At 36.8% G+C, this 25,965-nt stretch overlaps 3 protein-coding genes across 4 annotated transcripts in view; 1 reads left to right on the top strand and 2 right to left on the bottom strand.

The window, feature by feature from the left end:
* The window catches only part of rnf144aa (ring finger protein 144aa), a 47,694-nt gene extending 34,675 nt beyond the window's left edge, over positions 1-13,019 (bottom strand). The window contains exon 1 of one of the 2 annotated variants that reach the window (XM_082143334.1): positions 12,901-13,019. The gene's annotated coding sequence lies outside the window, so the exon portion shown is untranslated. The remainder of the gene's footprint in view (positions 1-12,900) is intronic. The other variant, XM_082143336.1, reaches the window with a different exon arrangement.
* Positions 13,020-13,662: 643 nt separating this feature from the next.
* rsad2 (radical S-adenosyl methionine domain containing 2) lies at positions 13,663-18,073 on the bottom strand. The gene is made up of 6 exons (XM_082143329.1): positions 17,675-18,073; positions 17,080-17,241; positions 15,511-15,740; positions 15,268-15,417; positions 14,972-15,004; positions 13,663-14,612 (listed from the first exon to the last, which is right to left on the bottom strand). The coding sequence occupies exons 1-6, from the start codon at positions 17,973-17,975 to the stop codon at positions 14,448-14,450; spliced, it is 1,041 nt and encodes a 346-aa protein (XP_081999455.1). The 5' UTR covers positions 17,976-18,073; the 3' UTR covers positions 13,663-14,447.
* Positions 18,074-18,807: 734 nt separating this feature from the next.
* cmpk2 (cytidine monophosphate (UMP-CMP) kinase 2, mitochondrial) lies at positions 18,808-24,622 on the top strand. Its single transcript, XM_082143311.1, has 5 exons — positions 18,808-19,546; positions 20,335-20,449; positions 20,621-20,822; positions 21,744-21,977; positions 22,911-24,622. The coding sequence occupies exons 1-5, from the start codon at positions 18,968-18,970 to the stop codon at positions 23,029-23,031; spliced, it is 1,251 nt and encodes a 416-aa protein (XP_081999437.1). The 5' UTR covers positions 18,808-18,967; the 3' UTR covers positions 23,032-24,622.
* Positions 24,623-25,965: the final 1,343 nt, after the last annotated feature.

Below are 25,965 nucleotides of genomic sequence, written 5' to 3'. Positions count from 1 at the left end.
CTTTATTCATTTTCCTTGAAGCTTGTAAGTCTGAGTTACCCAGCGCTTGCCTTAGTCCAGCTACGGTCCATTTCCCGATGGGTGGGATCGTCGGGACGGCCGAGCGGTAGGAGGAAGCTGGGGAAGAAAATGGGAGTCTTGCCGGGGGCGGCGAAGACTGGTCTCGGCGTCTTGTAGAGCGCCGGGCTGATCGGGCCGGTGTGCGGCCGCGAGGAGAAGCCGGGGGCTCAAGTGCGACGACCGGCGTAGGAGGGATGACCATCGGATCGGCGGAGTGCGAAGGTGCATCCCTGGAGATGTTTGCGTCTTCGTTGGAAGAGGAGCTTGATTGAGACATTGCTGCAAAAACTGTCAATGGAATGAGGTGAGACTGTGGAGTATATATGCACCTCTTACCATTGATTGCTGAGTGCTTTCCACTTGTGTTAATTATCTGAACGTGCTCCTCCCGAACCTTGTTAATAAAACATCATTTGTGGAAAAATACACTTTTTTTTCCCTATTATAATAGACAAATTATAATTTGTCCGTGTATGAAGTATTAAATCGATAACTTATTCCTAAATTTTATTTTTAAGCGTCACATCTAGTCATCCATAAAACATGAATTGTGACCTTGGATCACAAAACCAGTCACAAGTCGCACGGGTATATTTGTGGCAATAGCCAACAATACATTGTATGGGTCAAAATTATCGATTTTTCTTTTATGCCAAAAATTATTAGGATATCAAGTAAAGATAATGTTCCATGAAGATATTTTGTACATTTCCTACCATAAATATATAAAAACTTTATTTTTGTGAGTGAATGCAGCACAATCGCAAACATAAATGGACAACTTTAAAAGCGATTTTCTCAATGTTTCGATTTTTTGCACCCTCAGATTCCAGATTTTCAAATAGTATCTCAGTCAAATGTTGTCCTATCCTAACAAACCACATCAATGGAACGCTTATTTATTCAGCTTTCAGATGTTGTATGAATCACAATTTCAAAAAATTTACCCATGTGACTGGTTTTGTGGTTTAAATGTCTATTTTTTTTTTTTTACTTAAATATATTATAAAACATTAATAAACAGTTTTGTTTGCCTATTAATAAGTCAATTTAAAATGGATTTATTTATTTTAATTGTTAATGTTTGAATTATTCAATTATTACATCACTTTATTTTGAAATGTCACTCCTTGTCCATATGTAATAACCTGCCAGTTTTCAATCTGTTAAGGTCAAAATAAACTGCTAACATTGTTTCTCACTCTGTACTACACAGCTTAACTAACAGTTAATGAACTGAATAATAAAGTGATTTGCTCAGAACTTCTAAATTCAACACAAGTTGTTTTTCCAAAAAGGTGTGTTAAGCACAAGTATAAAATGGTGGTAATAAAATAAAAGGCACCCACATGTTCAATAAATAATCTAATTTATTAATGATAACAGACACAAAAACAATTTCTCCACTAAGTATTGCTCTTCATTATAGCCTAATGCTGTGTTCACATCAAGTCTGAATTACTGTAATTACGAGATGACAACTCTGAGCGGTTCGCGTCATTGGACTCAGAATAATTAGTTTCTATGGCAACGACAAAATATTTAACCACTACATTATTTCATTAATTTAATGCTATATGCTCTGGCAGAATAATGAAGAGCAAAAAACCTCACCAGGTAACGGGCTATAATAAAAAGATGAGAGATGCTTAACTACATTTAACTGTTTATTTTACATGTCATCATGACAGTCAAATCCATTAACTTGATATTATGATAATTCCAACATAACAATAAAAAAAGCATATCTGTAGGCTGTTGGAAAGCAACACATCACATTTAAATGGAATTAAAATCATGTGTGAATATCAAATCGCCTTGAATGGCTCACCCAATCAACATGCTGGACTACACGTTTCAATAATAGCTTTTTGACAACAGATGTACTAATATTAAAATTCTGGTCAATATTGAAAAGTCAATCATTATTTTTTGCAATATCTCTCTGTAAAGCTGCTTTGAAACAACGTGCATAAAGAAATTAAATTGAAATTTCCATAAAAAGAAACAAATAAAATAGAAATTGACTTAAAATGAACTATTTTCATGTTATAAGTATAACTGATAAATGAGACGATATTAGTATTCTATATTATTTTGTATAAATAAGAAATAAAACACTAAAAACCCAAATGAATCCGTTTAAATTGCATAACAACATTATATAGTAAAGTTCTGAAGAGGTGTTTTGATGAGAAAATATGGGAATTTCCCAAAATGAAGGAGCCCCAGTGTGTTTTGGTGAAGCTGGGCTGGTCTCTGACTGCAGGCTGTGTGTGTGAACTCGCTGAGGAGGTATGTCAGCCCTGAGCCTGTCTTTCTCTAAAGGTCATTCCTGGCTTCCTGTCAAAAACTATAACCTCATTAAACTGCCATGATACCAAGTGAATGTCAGAGTGGCATATGACAAATATCAATTGGTTTAATAAATGAGACCATAAGATAATTTTGACTAGTCTCTTTAATCTCTTTTAAACTCTAAAGGGGTTATGATTATGCTTTTTTTTCTTTTCTTAAATGAACAGTATCAGCTATCTGTATGACCACATAGAGTCTGTTTACAACATCTACTATTGAAACAGATGTTTATATCAACCAATGTCTTTATACAGTGTGTCTTCGTGTGTGTGTAACGTGCTTTCATGATTATAATGGGTTCTATTTGCTTTTGACGCAACAAATGTTGCAATGATGTAAAGGTATTTGTTAATGTCTTTCTCTACAGGCAGTAATATCAGTGAAATGCTCTTTTTGTATTTACAGGATGTTTTAATGGTCATGTCAGAACCCCTTTCAGGCAACTCAGTTCACTTGGCAGCCATCTTGAAAGGCCAGAAATCTACAAGAAATATTTAATATATTTACAATTTCTCCATCTCATTAAAGATATTTATTTCACAGTTCTTCCGAGAATGCAACTGTAGCTGTCAGACTAACACATGTAAAACAGACAGTCTGGACCTTCATGGAAGACAAGAAACTAGTGCATAAAGCTAAAAACTTCAAGTGGCCATGACCCTTTGTGGACAAATGCACACACGTGTAACTGTTCTCTCAGTGTTTGCTTGCCCTTGCCAAAATGACCCACATTTATCACCCAAAAGCGATTGAGCACTCTTTTATTTTTGGCTCAGTCTTTATAAACGTCAGGAATCCCAGAGGTGAAACACTCCCAAAGAGCAGACAGGGACAATTATCTTCAGTTCACAGCAGTAAGATCAAAACTGAAATGTACAACAGGCTGCTTTACTGATCTGATACACCGCACTTTTTTTTAAATCAAGGTTTATTTTTGAAGTTCAGTGACTGAGGCAAGGCTACAATAACAATTTGGAGAGAAGGGAAAGTCATAGCGCCGGACACTTGTCTAAAAAATTTGAATGAAGATTAAAAAAAAGAGCTAAAAAAATAAAAAAATACAAGGAGAAACAGGAGAAATAGTTGGCCTAAAAAGCTCAAATGAATTTATTGTCCAGAGGCCACAAATAAATTGCAAAAGTGTGTCATGTGTGATACATGGCACTGATGAAGGGTTGAACCCGAAAACGTTTTGCATGTGCAGTTTTTGCACTTTTGCACCCGATTATCAAGGCTGTATTACAGCTATGTTTGTAGAGATGGTATCCTTTTTTGGAACAAGTACAATTTGCTTTGCCTTAACCAAATCCAGCAAAAACCAGGTAAGCTTTACATGGTTTCTAGCTAGTTGAAGCTGGTCATTAGCTGGGCCAAGGTGGTTTACGTGGTTGATCAACCCAATGGGGCTGATGTTGACCTATAGGAATGAGTCAAGATGGTCAATAGTCATTCAACAACTGTCTAGCCAATTAGTATGGTCCGATCTCCAGTACCAAACACATTAAGTGAACCCAAAACCCATTTAATTATTGGCATCCCAATGACAGATTATTTGACTATTAGGCAAACCACCGACTAGACAATATATATATATATATTTTTTTACTTTTGCTCATCTCAGTCTGATAGATCTTGGTTAACCGGGCCAGAGCTGGTAGACCTTGACTAAGCTGGTGGGGACCTAGTTGAGCTAGTAAACTAAAACCCAATTGAGCTGGATGAACTGAGTTGAGTTCCAAAACATAGTTTGAATTAGTTTGACGAGTAAATACCACCTTAACTTGGTATGACCTGGTTTCTTCAGCAATATAAGCTGGAGAACCAAGATGTTGAAAGAAATGCGGTTTCAAAATTTCACGCACTGACTTGTTAGGAAGACAGCAGATTCACGAGGAAGTGATGCAACAGCAGAATGAGTTTTCAAATAACTTGAAGGAAGAAGATCTTGGATAACAAAGTTACTCTGTTCAAAGGTTACAGGAGAATGTACTGTAAAGGTCAATCCTCCAGAATAAGGAGAAGATTTCTCTAATGATCTGAGGTCACTCTGCCTAGGGTCTACAGACGGTGGAAAACATTTCCCAGTGTGACTCTCTGGGGTGTGAAGACAAGGATTTGAATGAGAGAGAGAAAAAACCATCAGCCATGTCAGAATAGTACTACATTTAAATATGAAGAGACATCTTTCTTCTCTTCGTCTTGTGGCGCAGCATTTGTGCCTGAAAAATTAAGAGGATATGACAAGCATGCTGCTGAGAACTTATTTCTATTGACACGATCAGAGACCGAGAGCCCTGAGGTTATCTGTGAATGCCATCTGTTGCCACTCAAGGTTCTTGAGTGACAACAGATGTGAGAAAAAGTTAAATATTTAGCCACCAAAAACAAAAGCCATGGATGAATATGGCTGCACGTCAGTAATAAAAGGTCTTTTCAAAATTCAGATACTTTTTTTATCCATCGTTACATAAAAAAACACAGTCATGAAAAGTACAGTAGCACCTATAGGCAACAGTCGTGAATAAGCTCTGAATCACAGATGCTGAGGACAGGACGTGCTCAAACTGGTCTCCCCATAGCAAACACATCCTCACTGGAAAACACTTCATACATACTGGCTTGACACTTCAGACACACTATTCTAGACATCTCATAGTCTTGTAAAACCAAATGAGTGCATGAAAAAATATATTTTGAACATTATGGTACATAATTAGCTGGCACAAAATGTTCTGTGTCTTAGAAAACCTTACAGAACTGAAGTCCTGTGTTAAAAAAATGCAACTCAAAGGATGAGTCAGGTTTTACTAGTTTGCTGAGCCAATCAAAGATCCTCTTGAACTCGTAAAATAGTGGTGGCAACAAGCAACAGCAGCAACCCAGAGTTTGACATTTTTTTCCTGTTTTAAAGTTTCTGAGTTGTGAGATAAAGTTTATAAAAACAGATGTATAGGAAATACGGTGACAATGTGAGATAAAAAGATATACATATAGATCAGGGGCCCTATTTTAACGATCTGAAACGCAAGTGTCAAGCGCAAAGCGCAAGTAACTTTGTGGGCGGGTCTCGGCGCTGTTGCTATTTTCCCGGCGGGATAAATGCCTCTTGCACCCGGCGCAAATCTAAAATGGGTTGGTCTGAAGTAGCTTCATTATTCATAGGTGTGGTTTGGGCGTAACGTGAAATAAACCAATCAGAGCGACATCTCACATTCCCTTTAAGAGCAGGCGCGCTTGTTCTAAAGCGGATTCCTATTATAACGGCGGATTTGCCAGGCGCGCGCCAGGAGCGGTTCACAGCCGAGGATACCGACGTTCTCGTCAGGGACATTGGGGATGGAGAAACCCACCCAAATTAACTTCGGTTAAACAGGCATATGATAATTTGGGTAAAGATGTATGCTTTTATAATAAATTGTCTATCTATCTATCTATCTATCTATCTATCTATCTATCTATCTATCTATCTATCTATCGTAATAATGTATGATTTGCAAAAATGAAAACTGCTGCTTCTGTGTAGATGGGAGAATCAAAGTGTATGCGCGTTGTGCACACGCTACATTGATTATGGCCAAGCATGCGCCCTTAAAATAGCATATGAATAACATGCGCAACGCGCCACTGACTTTAAACAATTTTTTCCTGGTTAGTGGCGCAATTGTTTTCTAAACCTGCAAAATAGCATGAAGGAACGTTTGCGCCGGAACACGCCTCCTCTTTGCTCTGAACCGCCCCCGGGAGCGCAAGTGTATTTCTTAGTTAACCGACGTGCTTCTGTGGAGGGAAAAGTAAGCTTTGCGCGGGTGCAAAATAGGAATGATACATGCGTCGGTGTACAAAGTCAATTGCGCTGGGTGCAAGATAGGGCCCATAGTCTTAATTATAAGATATTGAAGCGGTGGATTTTGGAATCAACTGCTGCTTCAATGTATATGTAATGAGTGAATATAATCGAGTTACGAACTCCCGTGTGAGTCTTGAAGCTGACTTCTGCTGATGAAACTGCAAACTATCTTCAGTAAAACTTTTCTTCAATTTATTATAATTCTGACTCCGGGTCTTCTTTCAAACATATGGTCCTTGGGTCCTAAACTGTAACCCCCCTAACAATATAAAGTTGAAATTGTGACCTATAAAGTTGCAATTCAAATAAATAAAGTCACACTGGGGAAATAAAGTCGCAATTATGACAAAAAAATGTAATCACATTTTTAATTAACTCATTTTATCTCATATTTTTAATCACAGAGGTTCCATAAATTAAAATGCAGAAATGACTGGTAAAATTGAGTGGTTAAAAAACACTGCATCATGTATGATAATACCATTTTCTTCACATTAAACTGTTGCTGAATTGCTGCATTAACCATCATGGTGGTACCAGAATTTGGCGATGTTGTACAGTCCTGTACAAACCACTGAACGCTTTGAGGCAAAGCTTTTCTCGTTTTTACAGCCTTCACTGTCTGATGAGTTCACACGTTGCCATCAAGCTATTAACATGCAAATGTCTCATTGTATCACCAGCCACATGTGGCAAAGCTCGATGCTGTGGGCAGGTGTGAGCGCCAAGTTTTGAGGTACCAGCTGTGAGAACTGTATAAAAAAATATATGTATATACCCGTCAACCAGGTAGGCTTAAATCACATCAGACAGGCTTGCAGTAAGCTTTTTCACCAAAACATCTAAATGATCTGGTTTCTGTTTAAATTAAAAAAATTCTCACTGGAGTAATTAAAACTCAAGCAAAAAAAAAAAAGAAAAAAAAAGTCAAACATCTGTATGCCTTTAGTGTTTAAGCACCCATGTTATTTATCTATATATATATCTATATATCTATCTATATATCTATGAGTCTTTTGGTGTGACTCATTTATTTTATGCCATGAATCCCAATGTGTTCTTGGCACACTCACTTTTGAAATTTATTTTGCACATATGCAACTTTTATACACTAGGCTAGTCTACTGGGACTTATCCTGCGAAATATCTGACTCAATCAGATCTGAACCCAGCTGAGGTCACCTTCTGCCGTGAGCCAGCCAGTCTCCTGCCTGCATTACAGAGCTTTGCCATAACCGCTTTCTCATCCACAGCTGTTGGGCAGCAACAATGTACCTACTGAGATCACTGATAGGAATGACTGACTAATAGAGAAAACACGGTATGTTATTAGGAGGAGACTGCATTAGATAAATCTCAAGAATTTCAAAAGAATCCTTACTGCTTGCTTATGGCAAAAACAATGTCTTGAGTGATAAGATTTGGCATCGCAGATTTGATTTAGGGGGAATTCAGTGGTAACATTTTATGGAATCTTGAAGTAAACAATAGGCCTATATGACTGAAAAGTTAATTATTCATTAGTTGGTGGCAATAACAAAATCCTGAGTTAAATGTCTGTTGTCATACTGCATCTCATAATTAAATTGCAAAATGGTTGCACATATGTCCAACTGCTGACCATAAACAGCTTTAAGTGCTCTGTAATGCATTTAGTGCATCTAATGTATGTGTGTGGTGGGGGCTGAAATGGTCAAACAAGGCCATATTATTATGATTAAAATACAGTATGCTTGTCTGTGAAGCACATCTATAGATTAGAACACATAGATTAGAAAGCTAGTCAATGTCTTCATGGATTTCCCGTAAAATTTTCCCAAGTCAGGTGCATTAAATGGGACGACCAGGAAGAGTTATTAAAAATTCAATATGGCCAGGTCAAGCTATTCAGCATTCTTTGTTATTAAAGTGTTACATCTTAATGTATTAGGGACAAATGATACCAACAGCATAAATCAGAGTACGCTATATAGGCGGTATGATGATATATCATGACCACAATATAAAGTATTGTATCATAAAGTATTGTTTATCACGGATTCAGTGTGTAAATATATCCATGTAGCACAGTATTACTTTAAGGGCCTGAAACCCTGATATACTTAAAGCGAAATCGAAGAACAAACTGATGTGAGCAAACTGACAGAGCTGCTTTATAGTCGAAAATTAAGTTGTACTGTTTTCATGTTTATTACGCTAAAGCTGCTTGAATTTAAGCTATCTATTGTATAAAGTGATATATAAATAAACGTGACTTTACTGGAGTGCCGTAGAGCTTGTGCAAACATATCCACATCGCTATGATCAGATGCTTTTTCTAATGCTTTATTAAAATAATTGCTGTTTTCTCAATTTTATTGTGTTTATTTTGTTACTGAGAGAAAAGCGCGCAGCACATATTTACATATTCATCTAAACGTCGCTCTCAGCAGAGTGGGCGGAGTTGGATGTTCGATAACAGTATATCGCTGCTCACGTATTTCAAACTTTGTTTTACCCCTAAACGAAGAACGAAAAAGAACTTTGCCGTGAGTATATCGGAGCCTTTAAAGATATTGAAAGTTTAGAAAGAACATGCAGACATAAAGAAACATGAGAAAATAAAGAACGGGATGTGCATAATGTTAAAAAGAGCTATTAAGCGCAATAAGCCGAAAAATGAATGTGGTGTTCACACTCAGACAGCATGCGATCCCGAATTCAGTTCTCTTTTGCAGATAATTGCACTTGAATGGTCAAATACACACACACACACACACACACACACACACACACACACACACACACACACACACACACACACACACACACACACACACACACACACACACACACACACACACACACACACACACACACACACACACACACACACACAATTGTGTTAAAATGCCTATCATCTTGAGCATTTATATAAAAACACAGTTTGTGATGTCTTATTTTAGCCCCGCTTTCACTCGTCAACAGTTTTGTGGATATCGTGATAAATGCCCGAAGTCTGAGGCAAATCTAATTTGCGCTGCTATTTGTAGATAGCATTTTTCATTATGGAAAAGATCTGGTTGCTCCTGTGTTCAATTCAAGCATTGTCAGTCGATAACCTATCCTGGTTAAAACCAGACCATTCTCAGTAGTAACTGAGTTATGGTCTGGCAAAGCTTCATTAATAACTCATTTCCAAAGGGGCATCACCAACGGACGTCGCTCAAATGCCTCTGGGAGCAATTGGATAGACCTAAAACCAATCAGAGTGATCGTCATCGTGTAAAGCCATATGCTGCGTCCCAATTCGCCTAAGTTACACTACGCCATAAAAGTATGTACTCTTTTTGTGAAGAAAAGGTATTTACTTTTGAATGTGTAGCAGAAAAGTAGGCAAGCTTTGGGACATAGGCTACTACTTCGTCATCTTTATCGGACGGATCTGTCGCGTGCATCCTGTCACTTAAACTGTCCTGTCAATCATCTTGTCACAGTTAAAATCCTCTATTAAATCTAATTGAATTTCCTACCGTTTCGGAGAGAAATGTAGTAGCACGTTCATCTGCCGGTGGGTCTTTCATGGAGACTGTCCTCATGTGTTTGCAATTTGAATATAATAATGCATTTAAAAGTTGGTGCGCTTCACCAACGGACGTCGCTCAAATGCCTCTGGGCGCAATTGGATAGAACTAAAACCAATCAGAGCGATCGTTATCGTGTAAAGCCCGCCTCAACGTTTCTGATTGGTGCCTCGATTTGGACGGATTAGAAATCGGCTTGAATGGGCTCTTTGCCAGACTACTTGCAGAGCAAATCTAAATTTGCCAGAAGTTTGTCTGGGTTTTCCCAGCCTATTGATAACCCGCAGAATTTTCCACTCCCAACTGCGCTTTTATGGGATTGCGGCCTCATGCTAATTTGCCCTTTTTTTTTTTTTTGCAAATCTGGCCTAACGTTTGTAACTTTGCATGTTTATTATCATATTCTTGAGATGACTGTTGTACTTGCCACTGTTGCTGCTGGGTCACCACAACCTTGGCTGAACTGAAGCATCTGTGAGCTGTTATGAACAGAAGAAATAAAGCCTATCGGAGAAAAGAGTCTGGGTTTTTTGGGGTTTTTTTTTTTACCATTCAAGCCACCGTTATGACTAAAGGACGAATACTGAAAGTTAAACTACAGAATGTCTAGGCTATTTATGGCGTGGAAAGATAAGTAGCCTCATTTTGGGAGCGACTTTCTGACTGTTATGAGCAACACACTTATCTAATCTCTGTTCTACTTTTTTCGGGTGAAACTGCATATCCGTATATCTAATACAGTGCACAGATCAATAATGTTACTGTTTATAGTGCACATATAGTGGATAAGTGCATATAATTGTTCTTCAGTCAAGGCTAAAATGCAGAAGTGGGCTTGATGTTAGATGGAGGACAAAGAGTTTGATGCTAATGCTTTAAATGTACTGTCAAGCTTAAAAGTCATTTCCAACCCTAGATAACACTAATCAGATAAAGACTCTCCCATAATGTAAACAGACCGCCGTTATCTTATTTAAGATAATATTTGAAAGAAAAAAAACATTTCCATGCCAAATAACACAGGTAACATTTCTCAAAACTCTACTTGTCAAAGATAAATACATGTCTCCCTCATAGTAACCCATCTAAATGATGACTTTAAGCCAGTAAAGTAATGAATACTGGGTGTTGAGTAAATACCAGAGGGACTGCACTACCAAATGTAAAACTGGTTTAGCAACATGTGGTGTTGTCAAACCTTTGCAGCCATTAGTTACTTGAGAGGACCAATGGGAGTAAAGAGTTTTTTCCTGAACACTGGCTGGAAGTATTTTGATAAACCCTCTTTCCTAAAAATGCAATCTAGCTTGACCACAAAAAAAAAGTATGGTGTATGATCCTATCAACTGAATTCTCTAAGTAAAAGACACTTAAATTATCATGTTCCTTAATGGATACTGATATTTGAAATTTATTTATTTGGAATTTCAATTAGTTATGGTATCTACTTGTAGGCCAACACAGAGGGTTTGGGATTTGGACTACATGTTTCCATTGAAATGGAATATTGCATAAAACATTTGCGAATAAAGCAGAAAAATATCTACAATCAAAATGGAAGTTGCTTCAATCGAGGAAGCCATAGGGGATATTTTTTCCCACATCATAAATGACTTGCAGCTCAGAGCACGTAGACCAAAACCAATAAACTCTGTCATGCATTCAGATGCCTGGTATTTAGTAAATGCAATCGTGAGACACTTCTGGGAGGTCATTAAACTAAATCATTTTGATGACAGACCTTGGCTCAGGCATTTCAGAATGATCAAACCAACATTTGAGATGCTATGCAATTAAACTGGGTTAGTCTAGTTATCCAATCACATCCACTGTTGAGGAGAAGTCACGTGAGTTTTTTTGTTGCACATCAAGGGATTTATTCGGTGAATGTGTCATAGTTTATGCGCATGTCTTCTTATCGAATAAAAAATAAATACATTTTGCCTCAATTGAGCGCATGCAAAAAGTACGCACATTTTTAGAATTGATTTGCATTGTGGATCTTGGTTCATTACAAATTTGTAGCCAAAAAAAATTTAAATTATACAAACAACAAATTATACATTTAATTTGGTGGGGCTGAGATATTGATATTCTACTTTTGTTGCCAAACATTTATATGATTAATCATTGGTTTGTTTAAAAAAAAAAAAATAACCTCATGCTTGTCTCCTGCCTTCTTGCAATATTACAAACAACGTTCAACCCAATGTACCTTCCACAGAACATTTACTTGAGATGTCAACAGATGCATTGAGAAGATCTTGGTACTTTGGATCACACATTCAGTTTTCACGACCCAGGGAGGACCTTATTCCTTTATACTGCAGTGCACAATCCCCAAAAAGCATGGAAAATCCCTAGAACTCAAAGCTACTTGCTGTCTTTCCAGGGAGTATTCAAGGGTTTATGTCAAAACTTAACAATCTACACAATCCTGATCCTCTAGACCCCTCCAGAGCACCAGCACCTAAACTGGAGCACATCAACTCCTCAAACACCCTAATGGGTCATTTCTCATTTCACATGAATATTAGTATCATCTGACTGGACTGGCCAAGGGTCCCACGATCCCAAAACAGAGTGTGCTGCCCTGCCTACCTAGGCAGCTTTTTTAGGCATTACAGCAGCATTTTTGGACATCACGATGCCCAGAAATGCTGTCTAGGTAGGCAGCACACCAGGTTTTAAAAGCCAGCCCATCTTAATGTGACAGTATGTAACCTATGAACATACAATAAAAGTAAACAGCCATCTTAGACATCAGTCGGGTAAACAAATCTAGCCTATATGAGAGCTGCACATCCAAGAAGAAAGTGGAGTTTCGCCGTTTAGCCAAATGTAGGCTAGATCGTTTAAGCATTTCCAAAAATGAAAAAAATTAAACCGGAATTTTGATATATTGACTGCTGCCATAGACATTTGGCTTTAAACGAAAGAACGCTGCACAAATCCTATTGCATTAATGAAAGTCAATAGTGTCGTATACAGCGAATACTGTGGCTAAGCAAACATTCTAGTTTAAGACAGACACGTTCATCATAGCTATCTGTAATTGCACGAGCGTTTTACCTTATGTCTTCATGTAGTTTTGCAGGCAGATATAAGAATCAGCTGATCCGTCGGACGCGTTGTGAAGACGCCATTAGTCCCAGCACTGTTCTGTACAGACAGCGCGTCTGTACGTCTATATATGTGTAATGTGTCTCTGAAGCGAAGGCGCAGCACTAGCGCCCTCTATTGGACCGTGCAATATACAAACTATAATGGGGCTTTAGAAAAAGACTTAGGACCTGCTACAGTTTTGGGAAGACTATTATTTATTTATTTTTTGCTGGCGAAGTTGAGGTAACATTATCTTACATGTAACATGAGGTGTCAACCTGAAGTTTAATCTGATTTTATTAACCATCTTTCGAAATTGTTATGCTTTTATACCGATTTATCTTTATCTGAAAGTATGACATATTTTAAAGTGAGAGTATGGCTATACTGCAACAAAATGTGTCAGATCCATTGCCAATATTTATCAAAGACCTGCATGTTTTCTTTTTTTGTTTGTTATATTTTGTTAATTGGGTATTATGAAAGACTAACGGGTGAAATATTACATATGGATTAATTTGGACAACATATAGGACATTTATGATGATGGGGACATGACAATGTGCTCTGTAACAGGGATTACAAATACAACTGAGCAGCGAGAGCTTGAAGAGATCAAGAAATTCAAGTTAGCAAAATCAGTCAATTTAAAAGCGGCTTTGTATGAAGGCCTATTCATCTTAAAAGTTGACTTTTTGAGCAGTTGGAACAATTACATGAGATCAGATGTAACAAGTTGTCAAAAATGTTTATTTACAAAATAAAATAACACAATAAAATACAATATTAAGTTACAACTTCACTGTAAAATGAAACAATAATCGAGGTATCATTTAGATTCCTATAGATTTCTTTGATCAAGGTGCCTCAGTGAACTTCTCTAATAGAAGTGCTTTAAAGCTTTTCCATTATAATGGGGTGGGGTTACAGGAGGGTATCACTTATAGTCTTTTGAGTTCTTGCAAGAACTAGAAAACTCGCCTTATAGAAAAGGATCTTAAAGGATTCCAACATTGTGATCTGAGGAGCCTCAAACTGTGGCTTAAGTCAATTGCCAGTTCTACTGTATGACAATTAAAGCATAAGGTGCATTAAGTCTTAATTGTAACTCAAAGTGTCTTCATGCCTTCAGAGTGCACATAATAAAACTATAGGTAGATCATTTATCAATAATTTTCCGACAGGATTACATAAAAACAATTACATCTAAGAAAGTCAATGTAAAGAAAAACACAGCAAAGTAAGTTAAAAACATACCTTGGGGAATGCAAATTCTCAAGCATAATTCAAAGAATTTTTTTTTAGCATATATCAATACAAATAATCAATATCTATAATATAAGTATTTCAGTGCAGTAGAAAAAAATACAAATATTGAATATACAGACATAGGCACCAATGTATCAAATCAGCTTATACTGTATATGGGGCTGTAACTATACTGTATAATTATTTATCGTTTAGCATCAGCTTTCAATGTAAACACAGAGTAAAAAAAGCAATATTGAGAAAGGTCACCACTCCAGTTTCATATCTTCCTTGCTCCACACATATTTCCCCCCTCTTATGAGGAACATCTTCTCATCAAAACCACTGAACTTGATGGCCTCTTCCACACCAACATCCAGAATGGACTTTGACGGATCTTTCCTTCCCTCTCGGCAATCCAAGAAGCGCATCTGCGGAATCAGATATGGAGAATTAAAAATCTATTTATGATGATTGCTCTCTCTGATGATTTAGCATAGACAGCATGATTATTAATAGAGATCAGAGATTATCCAAGGGGGAGAAGTCATTTGAGAAAGCCTGGAATGAGGCAAATTACTGCAGGCCTTATTAGATTCCTATCCATAATCCCTTTGCTACTGATATGATGACATAATGTAATTTAAAGGAATCATAATAACAGTGTAATCTAATATACAAAAAATCCTTTAGACTCTAATGACAACATTATCAAATATTTATTTAAAAAATCCAAAATTGCGCAATAATGAGAAGAAAACTGCTGAGGAGAAAATATGACACCACTTACATATTCATCAAGAATCAGGTAAGAGTCTCTCATCTGTAAAAGGGAGATGAGAAAATAAACAATTCGCATCAAGTTAACAGTATGCTTTATATTCAAATCCCTGGCTTCCATCTCTGAGCTATTTTATTTAAATTCAAAACTCATTTACCTCTTAAAAGCTTCGGTAATGAATTGAAACTGAGAGTTTAGTGCTGTATTACCCATAATTTGAAGCCACTTTATCTAGCAAATTGTAAGCTATTTTGAAACGGTGATCTGAATTGAGCCAAAGTATGCGCTCTGTGTTTCAAAATTACCTTTTGATTAGACTCTGGAACCAGACACTCGACGCTCTGATGGCGGTCCAGGAAGTCTTGGAATTGCTGTTCACTAATGATAAATTTCTCTGCCTCGCGGAGGCTGTTCTCCCCTGCGTTTTCACCATCAATTAGCAGACACTGGAAGACCTGAGTGAACATTGCAATACACATATTCAGCAGCCTGGTTATAATGATAAAGGAATGGAACATGGAAGTCTGTAGTAAAAGAATTAACTGTACCTTCCAGCGCACTGGGTTCAGAGCAGTGATCTGCTCTGTCATATCTTCATCCACGTTGTAGGTGTTGATAACCGAGTTGATTTTGAAAGCCACCTTGTAGTCCTGGCACCAGGTACAAACTTTATGTAGATTGTCCAAATGGCTCTTCTTGCCCTGACCTCGACCAATGACTTTATTGGTGTCTTCGTTAAAACTGTCGCAAGATACGGCAAGAATGTCTAAATAGTCACCTGTAGAATAGATGCAAATTAAATTGACCAATTTAGGAGCTGACAGTGCTGTATTTTAACTCAAGATGCACAGCAGTAATGTTTTTTTTTATTCTAAGGCATGTTTATAAAAGCTAAGGCCTAATCCTGGCTTAATCTAAGCCCTGTCTGTGAAACTGGGCCTATATGTGTAGGGGAAGTATTTTTCTGGCTAATTTTGTCACCATATGCAAATACATTTGATCATTTTAAGTAACATTTAAATACATGTTTTAAAATAACCACCTATTTAATCACTTTTAGCATTCCATAATTAAGTATTTTATAATAAAAAAAATTTGGTTACACTTTATTTGAAGGTGTCAGTATTACAGTTACATTTAAGTATTGAGTAATAATTAACTACATGTACTTACTATAGGTTTAGGGTTAATTGCATGTAATTATGCATAATTTATAGTTATTACTACAGTAATTACATGTAATATATGTAACAATGACACTGTAAAATAAAGTGTTACCCAATTGTTTAGCAAATATACTGTTCAAATGAAAGTGAAATATTATTTCAGTTTAAAATAACTGTTTTCTCCTTTAAAATATTTAAAATAAATTTTGTTTATGTGATTCTGTGATTCAGATTATGTCTTTAGTGTCAGTGATCCTTTAGAAATCATTCTGATATGCTGATTTCATGCTAAATAAACATTTCTTATTATAATCAATGTTGAAAACAGTTTTAGCATGCTTAATTTGTTCAAAATAACAACATTTATTTGAAATAGAAATATTTTGTCACATTATAAATGTCTTTACTGTCACATTTGATCAATTCAATGCATCCTTACTGAATAAAAACCCTTTACTCACACCAAACTTTTGTATGCGATGTATGTTACAATTTTAGGTTGGGCATATTTCACAACTATGCTTTCACTTTTCTCCCCATTCTTTTTATACAGACAGTGTCAGGGATTCTTATGTGCATGAATTAAAAATAAAGATCAATTGTTTGATCAAATCTCATTACACACAATGAACGAATTGGAACAGACAAAAGAAATGCAAAATGCAGTACATTGTAACAAACAGGTGTTCATGAAAGTGCTGTGGTGGATTTTGTTCCTAGTGTACAAAAAATATGTATATTTATAGGCTACTTAATATTAATATTCTTAATATCCAATTATTAAGTGGAGCTTAATAATTAACCTATAAGTATGTATTTAAATTGTGTAGAGCTGTATGTAGGACTAAATCAACATTGAGATTGTTATTACTGTGGAAAATGTGTAACGTTCACCCTAAAGTGCTTTAAAATGATCTTTGCTGACCTCTGGTGGCCAGGAATGATTCTCACCGTATTTCTGAAACCAGGATTCTTTGATCAGACTGCCATTACTAACGATGCTGACGCTCGGAAGCTGCAGCTCCTGTTTGCAGTATCGCACCAATTCTCCCAGAAAAGAACCTCTCTCGTGAATAAAGGGCTCTCCACCCGAAAAGTTGACTTTTTCCATTCCTAAAACATACAAACCCAGTTTTAGAATAAAAAAAAAAAAGAGTCTAGTCATCATTAAGTTAAAAAAAAAAAAAAAAAACATTTATATTGAATTATTAATTATGACAATTATAATGAAAACACATTAATATAAAAAATGATATCAATTTATATGAATAGCTATAGGCTACATTAAATTATTAATGGCGCATGTCATGATCTCACGTGATGACAGGTTGCCCTGCCCTCGTACTATTAATCATGTCATTAGAAAAAACATGGGGAAGTTATTTTGATTAAATATTACGAGGACACATGACTTTTATTATTATTATTTTTATTTATTTAGCCTATTTTAAAATGATGATTTGCCCGGATAAATAATTTATAATAAATTCTGCAATATTCCATAAAACAATCTTAATTTGAATTGCATGGTGACATGTTAGATTACCTGCTTCTTTCAGAAGTCGTAACCCTCGCTTTGCCTCTTCAATAGGCAAGACGAACGAAGTCTTCGCAGTGTGGAAACAAAATCCACATTTGTAATTGCACTGCCGGGTAAAATGGTAGTTTACACTGCTTGGAGTGGTCAGCTGTGCGCTGGATCCCTCTTTCTGCTCTTTGGTGCGAATCTTCGGACGACTGATCATCCCAAGAGGTTGCACCAGTGTGCCTGATACCATCATCAAAATCCATCTCAACAGGGCTGAAAATAAGCTGTGGACGTTCTTGAAACACAACTGCATCAACATTCTTGCAAAACCAACTTGGTTTGATGTCACTATGGTGAAGGTGTGTAGACTGATACTCAGAGAGCTCACACCCCCCTTTTATAGGACATTCTCAAGTTCCTGTTCAGATCGGTTTCTGTTCTTGCTCGGGGGGACTGAAAAACGAAAGATAAACAGCCTATCAGCTGAGTCAAAACATATAGGCGAAAAACGAAAGATAAACAGCCTATCAGCTGAGCTGAGTCAAACATAGGCGTAGCTATGTTTCATTTTCCTAGAGTCACCTGGATTTAGTAAATAGCCTATCTCTTTATACAACCACGGGAAATTAAGATGCAGCAACATATTATTATTTTATTTTATAGGAATATACTTCTTGTCCTATCCTTAAGGACACAAATCCAACAAAAATAACAATCATTAGGTTAATATGGTCAAATATGGTTAGTATGGTTCAATTTTCACTAACTATATTAATTACGACTTTATATATACATATATATATAGCCTATATAAAAAAAATATATATATATATATATGAAGAGTTCAGATGCAAAAGCGTCTAAATGCCATCTGAAATTTTCTTATAGAATTATCATTTTTATCAAGCTTGTATATTTAAGTTCAGTAATTTCACTTAAATGACAATTAATAGGTAGGCTAATCTTCATGTGAAATTATTGAATTTAAATATACGAGCTTGATAAAAATGATCATTCTATAAGAAAATTTCAGATGGCATTTAGAGGCTTTTGCATCTGAACTCTTCATAGCCTATAGCTCAACTGGATAAACCTGCTTAAAATCCGCCCAAGTTCACCGTAGCTACACTGTCAGAATGCTTGACTGACTCAGCTAGGATCGTTTCGTGAGTTACGTAAGTGGACTGCTGACTATCCCACTTTCGTTTTCGGGTCTAGTTTCGTTTCTCTGTAAGCGCTAGCTGTAAAAATGCGATTCTTGAATTCTTCCTTAGCCTATATAGGCTACTGCAATATCTAACACCGTTCACAATGCTAAGGAGAGCAATGTTTCGCTGTGGAGAGATGTGTTCGCGTGTATTTGCGGTGGAGTTTGATTTGCGCGCTGAACCTCTTTATTTCACTCTGAGCTCAAGCCCACAGGTTCTCCATCATGATCATCAACGGCTCTTTGGAGATTGTGGGAAGCTCTTCTCGCTACATGTTCAAAGTGAGAACAGAATCGAGAAAGCGCAAACGCACGCTCAAATAAAACACAAGCTGTCTTCAACACTCTCGCGAGATTGCGATGTTTTTGAAGCGTCTTCGTTTATTCCGGACGACGAAAATAGCGTCGTTAAAGGCTTTTTTATACGAGACAAATCCACTACAACACTTTCAGAGGACTTATTAAACACATTGCGGCAGAGTAGAACAGTATGTGTGTTTTCATACAAGCGCGAGGGTCAGTACTGCTGGCAGGAGCTGTGGTCACCTGTCAGTCCAGTGAAGGAGTCAGTGAGACAGTACATCACACCTGCTACAGCAGCCAAGCATCACCCATCCACACTGAACATCAGGAACTCCGATGTCTTCTACAGTATGGATGAAGCCTATAAGGTTCTTCAGGAGGTACAGTAGGATTTTGAAACATTTTGGGACCAGATTGTACTTTAGGCTATACACGTACATATAGGCTGCTACTACTACTACTACTAGGCTACTACTAAGTAATAATAATAATTTATATATATATATATATATATATATATACACACACACACACACACACACACACACACACACACACACACACACACACACAGACACACACACATATATATACATACATACATACATAGTATATAGTATGCAGCAAAGATGCATTAAATATTAAATTAATCAGCAGTACAACAACTGTTTTTAGTTTCTTGAGCAGTAAATCAGCATATTAGAATGATTTCTAAAGGATCATGTGACACTGAAGTCTGGAGTAATGGCTGCTGAAGATTTGCCATAACAGGAAAACATTACATTTAAAAAAGGATTAAAAAACATTTTTTTTAAATAATATTTCACAATATTAATTTTTACTTTCTACTGTATTTTTGATCAAAATAGTTTATTATTGCATAGAATATAAAATACTTCTTTCAATAAATCAATCAAAATAAATAAATAAATATACCAACCCCAAACTTCTGAACAGTAGTATGTTTATAAATGTGTGTATACATATAAAAACGGCTGCAGTCATACCTGTCTAGATGATTTTACTTTGATGCTGAAATGAAAGTATACTTGATTACCTGATCTAAAGGAACAATGAACAATGGGTGATTATCTAACCAATGCAGTTCAGTACTCTAACCACAATGCAGCTTGATGTAAAACATTGCATCCTCCTCTGCCCATCCCAGTGCACTGACATTATCCCGGAGTCAAAGGAAGTGTTGAAGCTCGTAGACGACCAGCTGGAGACAAGCAGTGGTGATGCATATCCTGTTATTGTGATCGAGGGACTGGATGCTACAGGTTAACAATGAGCCTTTGACAAATATTTTGTTCTGCTTATTAATACCAATCAGAAAGTAATATCATCGAAAAATTCATAGCTGTCAATATTCAAATCATGCTTAAACAAGTAGTTTGCACTCTAAAATTTTGTTGACTCCTCTCCATACCTTTCCCTGATTCCCCCTATAGGTAAAACTACTCTCACAGAAGCCCTGCGGGAGTCTCTGAATGCCACTCTGCTGAAATCTCCTCCCCAGTGCCTGACTTCTTTCAGACAGCGCTTTGACTCAGAACCACCCCTCATCCGCAGGGCCTTTTACGCTCTGGGGAACTACATCACTGCAGCCCACATCGGAAAAGAGTCCTTAAGGGCTCCTGTCATAGTGGACAGGTAGAGATATGTGCGACACAAATACACTCACACGATTCAGCTGATGTTTGGGCAACACTGGGATGTAGCAGATGTATGTTTGTATGTAAAGCTGGATTTGTGGAAATTGAGGCTTGCTAAAACTTAAATGTTTATTTGAGGATATTTTAAATATATACCTATCAGGTAAAATCATTTATTTTTGTAATCAGAGCTGTATTTAATATGGCAAAAAAAAGAAGAGAATATCACACCATATTGAATGTTACATGGATAAAATCGAGGTTGTGAGGAATACACGTGTAAACCTCACTCCCCTGGCCTCAAGAGGCGTGCTAGCGGTTAACACTAGCGGCTGCAGTCATTAGCGTCCTTGTTAGCGCACTAGCCTCCCATGCCGATGACCAGGGTTCAAATCCCGCACTGGGGTGCGTTTCCCAAAGCCAACTATGGTTGCAAGTTCCGTAGTTACCAAAAGAGTTCAATGGAACTTGTGACCATCGTTGGCGATGCTTTTGGGAAATGCACCCTGGAGTGGGGAGAGTAGGACCGGTTACATTTGGAGCCGTAACCGTGATGGGAGTGAAGTTTAGGGTAGTGAGTGTAACTGACGTAGGCCAGTGAGAGCTGTGCGTGCTTTAGTGTCCTTGTTAGCGTGCAAAGGATTGAATCCCGCTCGGAGCGGGCCAAGTAGGACCTGTTACATTTGGTGCCGTGACCCGGATGGGAGTGAGGTTTGGGAGGGGGTGAGTGTAACGTAGGCCAGTAAGAGCTGTGTGTGTGTAAACCTCACTCCACTGGCCTCATGAGGCATGCTAGTGACTGAACCTGGTGTAAGGCTAAAAAAATAACATGTATGACCCTTTTAAGTTATTTTCTTTTCCCGGCACTGATATAGATAACCTCTAAACAAATATATATATATTTTTTGGTCTCCTTTAGGTATTGGCACAGCACAGCAGCGTATGCCATTGCCACAGCAGTCAGTGGGAGGGTTGAAAACCTCCCTAGGCTGGACTCAGAGCTCTACCAGTGGCCAGGAGACCTGCTTCAACCAGACCTGGTGCTGCTTCTCACTGTCAATCCAGAAGAAAGACTGAGAAGACTCAGAGACAGAGGACAGGACAAGACCGTTGAGGAGGCTGAGCTAGAGCTCAACCAGCTCTTCCGACTTAAGTAGGGCAACTTGTTGAAGTCTTTTATCTTTTAAGATCACTTGCTTATGTGATAACCCTTAAAGTTTTCTGATGTTGTGCATCTCTATATTGGATGTATTGATTACTCTAAAGTAAATGTCAATAGCTATTTCTTGGGCATTTCCAGGTAATAGTGCCATTTGTGAGAGAAAATGTGGCTTTTCTTAAATGAAGCATTTTACTTGTGAAAAAAGTAACAACTTAATATGAAACAACATTAATAATTCATAATATAATTTCTCTTTAAAACATGTTTGTGCCAACCCCATTCAAAATGTTTTAGTGTTGAATATAATGTGTAAAGAAGACTGGATAAATACTTTTTTTTACCATGTGGTCAAATCATTTATATCACCCCCTCATGATTTCAGAAACATCTAACCATTATTGTAATGTTGGATCATAACGGGCTTGAACAGAAAATGTAGAAACAATGACAAATTTAGCATTTTCTCTGGAAATGCATAAATCATTTTACATCATTTTTTAAAAATAATAATACACTGATACTGAAATATGAAACTATAATTTCAATAATGGCAAAATTTCGGTAGAATAATTTTTTTTAAATTGTATACACTGCTTTTTAAAAGTTTGGGGTCAGAATTTTTTTTTTTTTTTTTTTTTTAAAGAAATGAATACTTTTATTCAGCAAGGATGCATTTAATGGATCAAAAGTAACAACAAATACTTTTATATTTATATTAAAAAAAAAAGAAGTTTATTCATCAAAGAATCCTGAACAAATCTATTTATGTTTACCACAAAAACATTATGGCTCAATTTACTGAAAATGACCCCTATTGGTAGCCAAGTTTTTAAGATTTTCATCCAAACAATGTCAAGTATATTCAGAAAGACTATAAGCAAAACAGCTTTGGTGCACTTATGACAAATTGCTCTTTTTTTTCAGAGTGGAGGAAGCTTACAAGAGAATCCAGAATCCCGCCTGCATTATCGTGGATGCAAGCCCCTCTCCACAAGAAGTGCTGCAACAAGTGCAGCGTTTAATTAGGAACAAATGCCACTTGTAAACAACCGGCTTCCTATCCGACGAGGCAAGAAGCCCTGCAATCCCTCCGCAAACCACTAGATGGTAGTGCAGTGTTACGATTCCATCCTCACTCAACTAAACCCACTGTAAGAGCCCCAGTCAGCTGAGCCTGTTGATTGAAAGGGAGGCTGGTGGCTAACTGCCAGCATATATTTCAGGGCTCGTATCTGGACATGTCACAACATATTCCCCTTCCCACAGAGCTTTAGTGATGACACGAGAGGGAAAGTTATTGCGGGTGCCGTAGCTGGATGTCAGCTCTCATACGCAGGGTCACAGCGTCCACTTTCCTCACTCTGACTTATTCCCAGTGAAACACAGGAACTCAGCTAAAGAGGTTTGAGAATTCATCAATCACTTCAATTAGATTTAAACACAAGAACTCATTGTTGGTCAGCTCAGCATTCACTCCTATAGGAGATGGAATCAAGGGACCTTATGGAGGTATTAAAAGCAATAGATCTGGTCCAGGCAATTTAAACTTGCTTTGATTTGTTGCTGTTGCTTTTGGACCCAGACTCTGATCATTAATTAAGAGTGATATGCTAGGACAAAAATGTACATGTATAACTCAGTTTTTAAGTTCCAGTTTGTTTATTGTACTGAAATAATCAGCTAAGAATAAATTGTAATATATTACACATCTTTGTTTTTTGTTTTTAAAAAAAGTTCACCTAAAAATTCTGTCAAGAAGGGAACACACTTGTCAAGCGCCAAAAAAAGACAAAACAATGATTTAAATTTTTTTAATTAATTGATGATTTTGGTGATTGCTCTGAAATCTCAGAAATTGTTTGTAAACACATCGTGCCAAGTTTCAACAGAGATTGAGATTAAATATCAATATCTGTCAAAACTTGGCACGGTGTGTTTAAAAACAATTTATGAGATTTCAGAGCAATCACCAAAATAAATAATTAAATAAATGAAAATAAAAATCACCACAATAGTCCATGCTATATTGCAAGCCAAACAATATTTGTGTGAACAGACTGATTTATTAATCCTATTATTTTCTTTTTCTTTTTGATTTTTTTTTTAGCTATTAAATCTCAATCAAACTTGGCACAATGTGTTTACAAACAATTTGAGATTTCAGAGCAATCACCAAAAAAGACACACACACACACACACACACACACACACACACACACACACACACACACACACACACACACACACACACACACACACACACACACACCATACAAGTAGTTCATGCTATATTCCAAGCCAAACAATATATTTGCGTGAACAGACTGATTTATTAATACTATTATTTTCTTTTTCTTTTTTAATAATTGTTTTAGCTATTTAATCTCAATCTCTGTCAAAACTTGGCACGATCTGTTTACAAATAATTTATGAGATTTCAGAGCAATCACCAAAAAAGACACAAAAAACACCATAAAAGTAATCCAAGCCAAATAATATATTTGTGTGAACAGACTGATTTATCATTACCGTTATCTTATTTTTACTTTTTAATAAATTGATTTTTTTTAACTATTACATTTGAATCACTATGAAAACTTGGCACAATGCGTTTACACACAATTTATGAGATTTCAGAGCAATCAAAAAAAAAAAAAAACATTAAAGTAGTCCATCTACAAGTATATTCCAAGTCAAACCATATTTTTGTTAACAAACTGATTTATTATTATTTATTTTTTCAACTGAAAATATTCTACCATAGCTATTAAATCTCTATCTCTGTCAAAATGTGGCGCGATGCATTTACAAACAATTTTGGAATCTTAACACAAACACCAATGAGATTTCAAGCTATGGCAGTGGGGGGAACATTATTAGTGCAAATGAACTTAAATTTGATAATGACAGAAAGAGTTTTCATTTTTGCATCAAATAATCTTTTAATTATACATTTGATCTTCAATAATCCACATTTAGCACACATACACGCCTTAAGTGCCACGGCATGCATGCAGGCGCCCACCATGCCCTCATGCACTAACAATACAACACTTATCCTATAATTCATTTATATGGTGAGCACTGCATTTACCCAGTGATAGCAAGATTAATTAAAGGTTTTAGTAATTATGAGCTCAGTGAGGATATGGGCCAGGAAAGACGGAGTGACCCGTCTCCCTCACACTGATGCCTCAGCAGTGCGGAGAAGAGACTAGGGTATATTCATATGGCAATTAATGGAGTCCTGTAGATCACTGTCAGACGGCTTTCCACACCACTGCGCAATTACACACTCCCCTTAGCCAATTATTGAATCTCTTGCTATAGATGCAATTATATGTTTATTTTTTAACACACTGTTTATATGCCTGGTGGTGGTTAATATTAATGCCTCACAGGCGTAAAAGGCCAAATTTAAATATGCGGCGTGAGAAATGTACTGGTCAGAGATTTTAATAAACTCGCTCCAGTTAAATTCCTGAGATTTTCTGCTTGGAGACCACAGTGGTCCCCAGTGGTCAGACAGTCGGGTTGATCAATTTTACATCTATTTGCAGTTGCTCTCTGAGGGAATATACAGTGTTTAAGGATAATATGTTCAGTTGCTATGGACAGACGCTCCTACTGCGCAGTCCTTATGAACTAGGGAGGGGGGGGGGGGGGGGGGTCAAACATGTGCTCTTACAATACTGTGGGTGACTTCTAAGTAGCTTGAGCAGTGTTTTTTTTTGCATTGCCATCCATTACTGACTGTAATAAGTCTTTCTTATCATGTATTGTGATAAGATATAGAAGCATGTTTTTGTAAAAAAATAAATAAAAGTAGCCTACATTACTGTTCAAAAGTTTGGGGTTGGTAAGATTTATTTTTAAATGTGTTTGAAAGTGTCTTATGATCATCGAGGTTGCATTTATTTGATTAAAACAGTGAAAACAGTAATATTGTGAAATATTATTACAATTTAAAAATAACTAT

Source organism: Leuciscus leuciscus (genome assembly GCF_965113295.1).
Source record: "Leuciscus leuciscus genome assembly, chromosome: 17".
Classification (NCBI taxonomy): domain Eukaryota; kingdom Metazoa; phylum Chordata; class Actinopteri; order Cypriniformes; family Leuciscidae; genus Leuciscus; species Leuciscus leuciscus.
The sequence above is the reverse complement of the archived record's forward strand: the minus strand, read 5'-3'. Positions and strand labels throughout refer to the sequence as shown.

Coding starts and splice junctions, on each gene's coding strand:
- rsad2 (XM_082143329.1), bottom strand. CDS start 17,975: ATGTTGATGCAGTTGTGTTTCAAGAACGTCCACAGCTTATTTTCAGCC. Junction 15,741..17,079: donor ATCCTGGTTTCAGAAATACG/GTGAGAATCATT, acceptor TCTATTCTACAG/GTGACTATTTAGACATTCTT. Junction 14,613..14,971: donor ACCTGATTCTTGATGAATAT/GTAAGTGGTGTC, acceptor CTGATTCCGCAG/ATGCGCTTCTTGGATTGCCG.
- cmpk2 (XM_082143311.1), top strand. CDS start 18,968: ATGCTAAGGAGAGCAATGTTTCGCTGTGGAGAGATGTGTTCGCGTGTA. Junction 20,450..20,620: donor CGAGGGACTGGATGCTACAG/GTTAACAATGAG, acceptor TTCCCCCTATAG/GTAAAACTACTCTCACAGAA. Junction 21,978..22,910: donor AACCAGCTCTTCCGACTTAA/GTAGGGCAACTT, acceptor CTTTTTTTTCAG/AGTGGAGGAAGCTTACAAGA.